Raw genomic sequence first — 12,313 nt, 5'->3', positions numbered from 1 at the left:
CACAATACCAGATGAAGAAACTAAGTTGCAAAAATCCTTTCTTCCTCTCTGTAGATGCAGAGATAAGGCAGATCCTGCTCCCTTAATTCTCAAAGAAACATTAAGGGTAGTGGCACCAGAAATAAAACTCAGGCCCAGCGGGTTTCTTTCTACAACTGAAAAAGACTACTCTGAAGCCTTTCATAATTGCTTCTGTGCTATCAGAGCCCTCTGTCTGCATGTGAAAGGTCAAGGACAACTGACTGGAAGGCAGGTGCCAGTCTAGAAGGCTGCTCTAAAGCAAAGGAGACCCGCGGCTCCATGCACAAGCTGGGCAGACCTCTTTCTGGACTGTCTAGTCTCCTCTCAGACCTGGTGCGGGAGCCGGCCAAGGTGGGTGCTGGGCACACTCACTGTGGGTAATGAGTTCTGGGGTGCAGGCAGCAGCAGTGCTCGAATTTATACATCACAGAGGGGAAAAGGAAAGAAAATCTCAGTTGTGCTCCTGATGCTTCCTCATGGGACAAGAATTTAGAACACAGCTGAATTAAGGCAGAGAGAAAGACCACCAAATGTTTGCTTCTTTCTTTTCTAAGTTAAAGGGAGGAAATGCTCAGCTGAAATACAAAGCAGAGCTATAGAAAGAGAGCACTTTTGTGTCTCACAGATGCTGCTCTGGAGGATGCACCTCTCTTTTCTTTCCTCCTCTTCAATTGAACACCCATATCCTCATGGTTTTATTTTACTTCTATACCTGAAAATTTTATTTTTCTGCCTTTTATGCATTTAATACTGACAGAGCATACACCACTGAATTTCTATCATTTACCCATACAACTCAGCTATTTGAGGTTTGGAGCAAGCACAATTTCTATTTGAATCAGGCAAACTGCATTATGAATTGAAATAAGTATTCTTTACTATTTGTATTAGTTTCCTATGGCTGCTCCAACAAAATACTACAGTCTCAGTGGCTTGAAAAAAGAAACGTACCCTCACAGTTCAGGAGGCCAGCAGTCTGAAATCCAGGTTTCAGAGGACCTTGCTCCCTCTGAAGTCTAGGAAATGATCTTCCCCACATCCATCCGGGCTCCTGGTGGTTGGGCGGTTGCCTGCAATCCTTGGTGTTCCCTGGTTTGTGGCTACATTGTTTCACTCTCTGCCTTTGTTGCCACATGACTGCTTTTCCTTAATTATGTATTACCCTGTCACCTGTCCTCTTCTTACAAGGACACTGGCCCTTAGATGAGAGCTTATCTCACTCCAACATGACCTCACCTTAATTATATCTGCAAAGAGCCTGATTCCAAATAAGGTCATCTTCTGAGGTTCTGAATGGACATGAATTCTGGGGAGACACTGTTTAATCCACTATTTGAGTGGATTCCACAGTGTGCTCCTCACTGCCAGGCTTATTAATATAAATTAGAGATCTCTAGACTTTTCTATATGTCACCAAACTTGCACTATTGTGTACATGTACATGTGTAGACCTTTAATAATGAAATCCTTTAAAAGAATTTAGTATCTATTTTTAATACAAACTCTCATCTATGAATATGTTTGATAACCCACTTGACCTAGGAGGGGTAAGATTCCCAGAGGTAACGGTCAAGTTCCCTTGCCTGAGGACAAGGAACCTCTCAGTGCCACCTTCCTTTAGTCTTGACTGGGTTGAGCAATGACTTTGATCTGAGCTAGTGGGAGCAGGTTATTGGAAATAAAGGCCTACTTAGGGAAATTCTAAGTAGAAAGAAATTTATGGATGCAGGAATTGAAAAGTGAAATACTAACAAATAATATTTTGAAAAACTAATTTGTCAAGCAGAATAGCATGACCAGCTTTGTCCTCTCAAAATCCAATCGTGGTCAGATGCATAGAGTAACCCTGAGGCATGTCGCCCTAAGGAATAAGGACAAGGTGCTGCACAGTGTTCCTTAGAGTTGATACTGCAGTGAATGCTTTTAAAGTGTTCCAGCCTCATTTTTATTCAGGATCCTTTAGTTTTGTCTTGTTTTTTTTTTTTTTTTTTAGAAAGGTTGAGATCATCTCCTTTGTGTAAAAATGGAAGAAAAGAAGATTTTAAAAGGTCTATTCTAGGGATAGAATAGACTATCAAAAAGTCCTGGATATTTTTTGTAAGTAGAATGCTCCTCCATTCTAGGTCCACTCTTCACCCTTTTATAATCCTGAACATTATCTTACTTGTGGTTCAAAAAAGGGCCTGTTTCTCCGTTTAAATAATTGCTAGCCCTGCAGGCATATGAGGCAGGCATTTGAAAAGAGGAAGGTAAGAAGGCCTTCTTCACGCCCGTGAGGTTGCACCCTGTGGAAAGTATTGCAGCTAAAGCCAGCTTGAGCACACGCTGGAGCCACAGTCAACCAGCAGTCTGGCAGCACAAGTCTCCTCTGCTCCTGGTCAGCCTTCTGTGCAGTTCTTAGCTCGTGCTTTTCCCTTTGAGTTCACTGAATTCCTGATACTCCCCTGGTGCTTGGAGTCTAGTAGCTCTGACTGGTATATTTACAAGGAAATTAACAAAAGTGTCACCTCTGCCAGGGAGTCTTTCCTGAAGCCTGAGTTTGAGCCAACTGCCACTTCCATGTATACCTTTACCAAAGGTATACATGGTACATGGTGTTAACTCAGCACTTACTGTATTCAGGTACATTTCCATGTTTACATCTGTGCTACCTCTCCCAACTCCCAGAAGACTGTCCTCAAGGTCAGGCTGGTGTTTTATATTTTTACTTTCGGTCCCTACCATGTTTCCTGGAATGGAGTAGGGTAAAATCACATGTATATCAACTAAATCAAAGGGCTTGTATTAATCAAGACACCATAAGCCCTAAGGGAATCATAGTAAATAAGGTATTTGGAACTTGACTATGAAATCTACATGTCTGAATCTCCTTAAGACATATATAAACAGAACTATCACTTAACGTGCATTTTTAAGTGTAACTGCTATATGAAAGAGTGATTCTAAGAATTAGCAGAAGAGTGGTAAAAAAGTCTAATATCCCACTGGTACATATGTTTAAGCAAAACATGGTTTATATGTCTCAGGATAACTCAGTCTTGAAAACCTGAAGTGACTGGTCGTTCAACCACAGCAGGGCTTCTCTGCCTGCACTGATAGAGAGGAGTGCTTTTCTTTCTTTCTTTCTTTCTTTCTTTCTTTCTTTCTTTCTTTCTTTCTTTCTTTCTTTCTTTCTTTCTTTCTTTCTTTCTCTTTCCTTCTTTCTTTCTTTCCTTCCTTCCTTCCTTCCTTCATTTCTTTCTTTCCTTCTTTCCTTCCTTCTTTCTTTCCTTTCTTCCTTTCTTCTTTCTTTCATCTGTTGCCACAAAAATGTATTTGATTAATTGAATAAAATTACAGTATCTCTGATGTTAGTGGGTGTTAAATGTTAAAGAAATTGGCCACAGCTCTATCTCTGGTACTTCAAGCACCAACAAGACTGCATTCTGATGCAAAAGATTCTTTTACTTTTTTAAATAAATTTTACTTCTAGTTTCAATGTCAGGGAGAAGGGAAAAGAGGGAGAATGAGAGGGAGAGGAACATCAATGTGATAGAGAAACATGGATTGGTGGCCTTCTGTACGATTCTCAGCTGGGGATGGAACCTGCAACCAAGGCACATGCCCTGAGCGGGAATCAAACTGGTTACTTTTGGTTTGTGGAACAACGCCCAATCAACTGAGCCACACCAGTCGAAATGATGCAAGAGATTCTTACACAGAAGCAAGGCTGATAATCACCTCTTCACCATCCCATCATTATTGTTCACAAGCATTTTCCTTTTCTAACTGCATTGTACGAGCTCTGGTGGTTAATTCCAAGAAAATCACACATGAAGGTTGTAATCAAAGACTTCCATGTACACAGAACAAATCAGTTGCAGAACATAATAGGTGCTCTAAGAGTGTGTGCTAAATTGGTGAATTTGTGAATTAATCATAAGCTAAATTATATAAAAAGCAGGACCGAATATATTATTTGTTGTAGAGGGTCAGGAAAAAAACAAGAGGTGACCGTATTTAAACAGCATCCTTTCTTTGTATAACTACAGTTGACAAAGGAACTGTTACACCTGGACCAGCTATGTGTGAAAGTGTTAGTTTATAGGGTCAACTTAAAGTGAATTTTACCTCTTCTGCCTCCCTATCATTTTCTAATAAACTTCTTTTCCAATTTTCTCCAATAAAGTACATTTTGCTGCCTTCATTAGATATTCTTCAGGGACATTAATACTCTCCTAACTCACATGTCTTACTTAGCTCATTTTATTCTTTTTTTCTGCTTAACGAAACCTGTATCCTTCAAGGCTCTGGATAAAAAACTATCCATGTCATAAAATTTTCTCTGCTTGCTCAACAAGAAGTGAACTTACCTTTACTCTCTTTAAAATCTCCAGTGCTGTACTTAGGCCCTTATGCAGTATTTACCACATAACATCATCCACTGTCATCATTTGTGAACTGACTTGTCTTGTGAACAGGATGATAAGCTTCTTAAGGGTAGGGTCTCGTACTTTTGTATTCCCCCAACGTGGTTTCTTGTACCAAGTACGGACTTGGCCAGGATTTAAGAGAAGGAAGGAAGGGAGGGACGGAGAGAGGGTGGAAGAGAGGGGAGGCTAATATGAAACACAATGGAATCCAAAGGTGGAAGAAACCTTAGAGGTCACCTCATCTTTCCATGAGCTCCGTCTGTAACATCCTCAGATATGTTATTAAAAGCTGTTTATATAAACTGAAAAACAATAAAAATGTTTATGTATTTGTTTATTTTCAAAATAATTCAGGCTATGTACAAACAGTTTCATTTTATTTTTCTGGGAAATAGAAATTATGAATAACATAGATAAGAAATGATGTTCAAATTTTTATAAAATGCAGAAATGCAAAATACTATTTTTACAGAGAGAAGAGAATTATAAAGATTATCACAAGACAGTGAGCAATCATTTAATTTTACTTATTTTTTTTCCTGAAAGAGGCCACTATTAATCATTTCTTGCTATTCTGAGCATGTGTTTGTGCTGCTGCAGATTTCTGTGCTCCTCTTTGTCAGTTTGAGCCATTCCTTGGTACAAAAATGACAAGTAATGATGGTGGGAAGCTGACAGAATGAGGTGCAAGGATGATCTTGCTTGCTTTTTGGGATGGGGATGGAGACACAGAACCTTCTTACATGCATTTAGTATTTCTTTTGCCATAATCAATGTGAGTGAGTGGTTGTCATTATCTAAAATATATCTCAGGCAAAATCTAATCTATAGCAACTTTTAATGCCCTTTCCACCAAAACAACCCACATGTTTTAGAGCAAAATCACCCAAACACATTCCATGGTTGTCTACTTTAATCTTAAAAATTTAGAAAAAAAATGTTTTGTTTCTGTATTTGTGTTTCTTCTTAGCCAAGACCTCAGTATGATCGGGGACCATTTAAACATGCTTTTGCTGGTGACTGCATAAAATATATGGTGTTCTTGGGCAAGCAAGCTCCTTCTGCCTGCTTTTTCTTCCATTTATTTTATATCACCATGCTCCTCTCAAGCCATTCTGCTCCAACACTCTCATCTGCGTAGTGGCTTTGCAGGAATTTTTGTGTCCTAGTGCAGAAACATGGTTCACAATCCTGAATAACTAGGCTTGGCCAGCTCTCTCCATTTCTTTTGCAGCACATCTGGAATAGAAGTTAAAAGATGGGTGCAGACACATACCTAGGCATGTAGATAAAGGCATATATACGGAAGAAAATATGTGTATACTGCAAAAATCTTTCATCTAGAGCAGCTAATCAAATTTTATTAGTTCTATTAATCAGAAATGGTTCATGAGTAAAGATCTGATGGCAATTTAAAACTACTTATTATAAATTCCTTAGAAATTATGGCCACTGAAGACAAGACAATTAAGAGTTAATTTGTCTTGATGGCTTCAAGCGTTTAAGAAATCTGAACCTAGAGTGTCCTAGAGGGAATTATTTTTAACAGGTATCCAGTACTCATAGGTCTCTGTGGGTCATAACATTTTTTTTGTACAGCATCTTCTGAAAAAAGGGAAATCATAGAAGAGACTTTTCCTAAATGGGCTAAGCGAAGGACAAGACTAGAGATTTTTATTTTATTTTATTTTATTTTATTTTATTTTATTTTATTTTATTGCAATCAGTTGGTCAGTAAACCTTGGTTTAGTTGTAAGGATGAGACATTCACTAAAGTTAATGTCAGAAAGAGCAACTTGGAAGGTGACTGTTGTGGAACCCAGTTTTAAAAAATTGGCAGGAAACTCTCAGATATCCCACGCTGCAATTTTTTCACTGATATGTCTCCTAAAGCAAGGGACATAAAGGAAAGAATAAACAAGTGGGACCTCATCAAAATAAGAAGCTTCTGCACAGCAAAAGAAAACATCAGCAAAATGAAAAGGGAGCCAACCATATGGGAAAATATATTCCCTAATGATACATCAGATAGAGGTTTGATCTCCAAGATATATAAAGAACTCACTCAAATCCACTCCAAGAAGACAAACGATGCAATCAAAAAATGGGCAAAGGACCTGCGCAGACGCTTTTCCAAGGAGGAGATACAGAGGGCCCAGAGACATTTGAAAGGATGCTCCGCATCACTAGCCATCAGAGAAATGCAGATCAAAACCACCATGAGGTTCCACCTCACACCGGTCAGAATGGCCATCATCAACAGATCAACAAACAACAGGTGCTGGCGAGGCTGTAGAGAAAACGGAACCCTAGACCACTGTTGGTGGGAATGCAGACTGTGCAGCCACAGTGGAAAGCAGTGTGGAATTTCCTCAAAAAGCTGAAAATGGAACTGCCTTTTGATACAGGGATTCCCCTGCTGGGACTATACCCTAAGAATACCAAAATGCCAATACAAAAGAACCTATGCACCCCAATGTTCATAGCAGCACAATTTACAATAGCCAAGTGTTGGAAGCAACTAAATGCCCATCAGTAGATGATTGGATCAAAAAGTGATGGTACATATACACAATGGAATACTTCGCAGCAGAAAGAAAAAAAGAGCTACCAAACTTTGTGACAGCATGGATGGAACTGGAGAGCATGATGCTAAGCGAAGGAAGCCAGGGGGAGAAAGACAAATACCATATGATCTCACCTATAAGCAGAACCTAACCAACAATACAAAGATGCAAGGAAAATAAAACCAGCAACACTGAAAGGAAAAGAAATCAACAGAGACAAGGGGGAAGGGGTGGGGCAGGGAAAAGGAAGGGAAGGGGAAAGTCAAGGAACATATAGGAAGCACTCATGGACAAAACCAAAGGGGAAGAGCTGAGGGAGGGAAGGAGGGAGGGGGGCAAGGGAAAGTGGTGCGGGGTAGGCAGAGACAAATGTATTTGAAAAAATAAATGAAAAAAAGGAAAAATGAAAAAAAAAAGAAATGAAGATCATAAGGAGGGCTATCAGAGTGGAGGGGGTGGGGGGAGAATGGGGAAAAAGGTACAGTGAATAAGAAGCATAATTGGTGGGTACAAAATAGATAGGAAATGTTATAGATAGTATAGGAAATAGAGAAGCCAAACAACTTATATGTACAATCCATGGACATAAACTAAGAGGGGGAGGCAGAGTAGAGGGGGGATAAAAGGGAGAAAAAAATTAGGACAATTGTAATAGCATAATCAGTAAAATATACTTAAAAATAAATGTGTATTATGGCACATAAATTAAAAAAAAAAAAAGCTAGATGTTATAAACTAGTAAGTCATCAGACAGCCAGTCATTCTCTTTGGATTTTCAATGATCCTCTTCATTAGAAATGTTCATTCTCCTCCCTGTAGACCACCATCCTTTGGGAGGTTCTTCTCTCCCATTTCTTTAGTGTTTTTGGCTTGCTGCTAGCCTTTAGTGCCCAAGTACCAACTGGCCTTAACAATATAGGTCCTGGGAAGTCTCCATGTTCAGTGCCATCTGATCACCATTTCTGTATCTCTCAGGTCAAAATATTAAAGGAGAACATCTGATTGACTAAACCTGTGTCAGGTGTCCAGTTCTGCTCCTGACTGGGATGAGAGGCAGGTCCTCTGGTACAAATCTTACTTTCCAAAGCCACCCTCTTTATGTCACAGCTAAAAAGGAAGAGGGTGGAGGATGACAATCCCTCAAAATATATTTGCTACAACACTGCTGAGGTGGAGGGTGGACTCTGTCCTACAGAGTACACTCCGGGTCATCATGGATGGGGGAAATAAAATAAGTCATTCCAGACATATCCCTGTCTGCCAGGGAAAGGAGTGGTGATTCCCCCTAGTGGAGAATGCCCCAGCCCTTCTCTTGAAGTGGCTTTTATTGAGAACCATATGCACAGGGGTATACGGCAAAGCTCATCAGTGTCAAAAGGCTATGTTTACAGAAAACAGAGATCATAGGTAACAATTGAAGGAACACAGGAGATTTACTTCAGCTCAGGGTGGTGCCCATTTAGCCCTGAAACCTGGGAAACTGATCACATTCTATACTCAACCCCAAACATCAGTACTCCTTAATTCAAGGGCATCCTTAGCAAAGTAAGTTTCATAAGATATAATGCATTCTTTTTCCAGGCCGAATTGTCCCCAGGAACTGCCCAATCCAGTTTAGGGCTGACTCTGGTATTGTTTCAAGCCTGAGTCAGGCTGGAGGGTCAGAGCTGCCAAGAGATGAGACTGCTTTCAGATAGAATGAGGACTCTGGCCATATCCAAGCCGAGGCATGACATTTCTTTTTCCCCTTCTCTGTGTCCCCCAAGTCCTTCCCTGATGCCCACACATCTGTGCCTGTCTTAGGTTGCCCCTGCCATTGATGGGCATTACCCGTCATAGAAGAACCAGCCATCCTCTAGGGGCAAGCGGGATGATGTGAGGGAGGCAGGGGCTGTGCCCCTACCAGGGAGACAGGTTTTGTCCTCTCAGTGGCCTATTTTCCCAAGGCCTCCTTGCTCAGCTCCAGCCTGGGGGCCCTCTCGCCTGTCGACAAGGCTGCAGTCCCTGAAACCAAGCAGGACAGTTCCCAACACATCAACTATGTACAAGTTGCTCTGTTTGGCAGTGAGATAATACAGTAGTAACTGGGAATTATTGACCATTTCTCATTTGTCAGACACCAGGATGAATTAAAATATATTTAATCCCATCTCCATATTATACAGGTACTATTATTGATGAGGAAACCAAAGCTTAGAGATGTCAGGTACATAGAACACTAGTCAGTTTTGGGGCCAGGAAGTCTGATTGCATATCAAATCCAGAGCTTATATTCTTAAACATAAAGCTGACTTCCTTTGTTCTAGCATATGAAGGAAATAATGGAGATACCAATCTAGCTGTGAAGATGGAACTCATAAACAAAAAATAGCAAGTTTGCATAATTTGGAGCTAAATAAATGCATAAAATAAACTACATGTTTTTTGAGATTCTGGAGGGAGAAGAGAAAGAACACTGAGCTGAATTGGTCAGAAGGAAAGTGGATCTCTCCAAGCTTTTGAAAAATAGGAGTGTTCACAGCTCAGAACTGTATGAGCTCACATTTCACCTTTGTACTTGACCTGTAGCATCATTTGGTGACTCCAGAGCCAATGTGGTAGACAGAGTCCCACCACTCAGCCTCTGAATACATTGACCTTCTCAGGCCAGGTGATATCCCCTTCAGTAAGTACCACATTACCCACTTCCCCACCTCCCAACCCTTTCCCAGCAGCCTCCTGTTCTTCAGCCACATGGAACCTCATCTCTTTTTCATTGCCAATGCTGTTTTCTCTCACTATGGTATCCTTCCTGGATTTTTATTTGCCTGTTAATCATCTACTTACTGTTCAACCTGAAGCTCAAGTATCATATCTGTATCGAAATTTATTTGTTCTTTATCCCTTCCTCATTCTTGCCATTCAGATTTGGTCAGTCTCCTTTTCTCCTATAATGTCTGCAATTATTTTTTACATCACCTAAAACACTTTGTGAATTTATACTTTTTCATATCTGTTTTCTTATTTTACACTGAAAGATTCTTCAGCACAGGTTCCTTGTCTCTCTTGTTCTTGCATCTCCAGCACTTATCAAAGTATCTGGCACACAAAAGGCACTTTCTAAATGGATACTGAATAGATGGAAGGATGGAAGGAATGGAAGTATGTTTGAAAGCAGAATAATTTGAATTACAATTCTGGTTGTTGTGGTAAACATTTATGTACCACTTAGTAGTACATAAAATATTTTTACATGACTATTCATTTCAGCTTCACAACAGCTCTGTGAGGTGGTTAATTTCAGCAAGAAGGTAATATCTCAAAGCCAGCAAGTGGTAAAGTTGGTTTCCTGAGTTCAGTGTTGGCTTTTTCTGCAATCAGGAGTTCTAACACACAAATTTGGCTTGTTTTGAGGGAAGCTGCCAGAATTAGCTATTACTTAATCTAAGTACATTTCCCAAAGTGGTGATATTTTCACCAAATGTTAAGGTAATATTCTTTTTGGAAACACTGAAGAAAGATCTTAAAGAAAGCTACAAGAAAGCAAGACACAAGATGTGTTAAACATACAGTATGAATTAAAGATTGAAGGTCTGTTAAAATTGTGGTACTTATTTTTCTGTGCCAAATTTTCTTCAAACCAATGTGCAGGCCACACTTTCTAGCCTTGCCCAGGTATCAGGTTCAAAGTCTTAGACCTGCGCCTGCTTTTATTACAACTTAGTATGGGGAGGGTGCTCCACTGGACCCACAGCTGCATTTACAGTGTTCATGACTGAGGACTGGTAAACCTGGAGAGGGCGATGGTTAGGAGGTTCAACAATTTATGTATTTTATTCTCCAAGCCACAGTAGTGATAACATTCTTACCACAATTATTAGATCACATAGATTGGATCATGTTTTACTTAAAACTATTTTTATCATTACCTTTTAATGTACAAAATCAATGCAAAATCAAGCTTATTGTAAAAATCAAGAAAAACAAAAATTAATTTTCTCTTCCTTTCTTCTTTCTCTCTTTTTTATTTTCTTCAGATGGCTTCCCTTTATGTCTCAGGGCATAATACATTCAGAAATTGAACTTTATCTTCAAGGTGAGGATTAATGAAACCTTCAGTTCAAGAAAGTACAAGATGATTTTGATAAACTGAACATCATGGAACAATCTTCAGTTGTCCCCAGGATGTCGCTTTCGATAGTTCACCCTTTGCATCAGATTCGTAGTTGTTTCTCATGGTGAAAATAAAAGCATATGTAAATATGTGGTTTTGCTATGTTATATGCTCTACTGTGAGTTAAAAAGTCAACCTAAGGATTTCCTCTGTTTAAGTGTTAAACTTATACTTTTTTTTCCTTCAACTTATATCATCAAACAGATCTATTAATAATTGCAATTCACTTTTATTTTTGCAGAAATGCAAATGAATCATCAACCTAAAATACAAGACAAAGCAAATGGTAAATGTTGTTGCCACTTTTCATCTTTTAATTATTTGAAATCTATTTCTGTTTCAAGATTACCTGACCTGCACAATTTTGAATATATTCTTATTTAAGTTTAAACTATTGATAGAAAAATATTTAAAATAAATATGGGCACAGACATTAAATTATAGATTGATTTGTAAAGAAACTAACATTAATAACTTTAGCTCCAAATGCTTTTTCTCTTCAATAATTTAAATATAAGAGAAATAATTATTTTTCAAATGATTTATTCTTTTTTTTTACTAAATTTGTGTATTGATTTCTCAGTTGCTTTTTAAGCCTTTTGAGATTAGCTTGCCTACTGGACCCTCTTCAAATCAACCTGTAATGGTGTTATTAATATATTTACATTTTTAAAGTTGATCTGAATGACATGGATAAATACACATAACTAATATGCATATCAATTTAACAAACCTCTATCTTTTCAAAAAATGTTTGTACTGTATGCAGTAATTTGAAAGTAGGCAGGGTTAATACTAACATTATTATATTCAGAAAGTCCTTTATTGATTAGGATGGCCACAGAGATTCAAACATCATGTCCACTTTGATAACTGGCATTTTTATTTATTGATAATAGAAATAGTATTTTGGTTTATATTTTATTTTTTATTTTTCAGTTATTTATCAAGGAAAGGCTCAATGTGTGTCAAACAGTTAATATGGACATAATTTTACCAATGTTTTACAATCTCTTAATAATTTTAAGAGGCCTCAAAAGGTCTGGTCTTACAACAAACCCTTAAGCAATAAAGCTTAAAGTGAGATTCTAAGTACAAAAATTATCCATTATTTCCAGAACTTGATGGGGTATATATGAATAATATAGGTTAATAGTTTT

At 38.6% G+C, this 12,313-nt stretch overlaps 1 protein-coding gene across 1 annotated transcript in view; it reads left to right on the top strand.

The window, feature by feature from the left end:
• RP1 (RP1 axonemal microtubule associated) overlaps positions 1-12,313 on the top strand; it is a 348,078-nt gene that overhangs the window by 220,576 nt on the left and 115,189 nt on the right. The window contains 2 exon segments of the mRNA XM_054580711.1: positions 11,017-11,075; positions 11,395-11,439. Of these exon segments, the coding sequence (XP_054436686.1) occupies positions 11,017-11,075; positions 11,395-11,439 (104 nt within the window).

The sequence above is a fragment of the Pteronotus mesoamericanus genome, unplaced genomic scaffold (genome assembly GCF_021234165.1).
Source record: "Pteronotus mesoamericanus isolate MK-2021 breed Mesoamerican mustached bat unplaced genomic scaffold, CSHL_Meso_final contig_601, whole genome shotgun sequence".
In the NCBI taxonomy this organism is placed as follows: domain Eukaryota; kingdom Metazoa; phylum Chordata; class Mammalia; order Chiroptera; family Mormoopidae; genus Pteronotus; species Pteronotus mesoamericanus.
The sequence above is the reverse complement of the archived record's forward strand: the minus strand, read 5'-3'. Positions and strand labels throughout refer to the sequence as shown.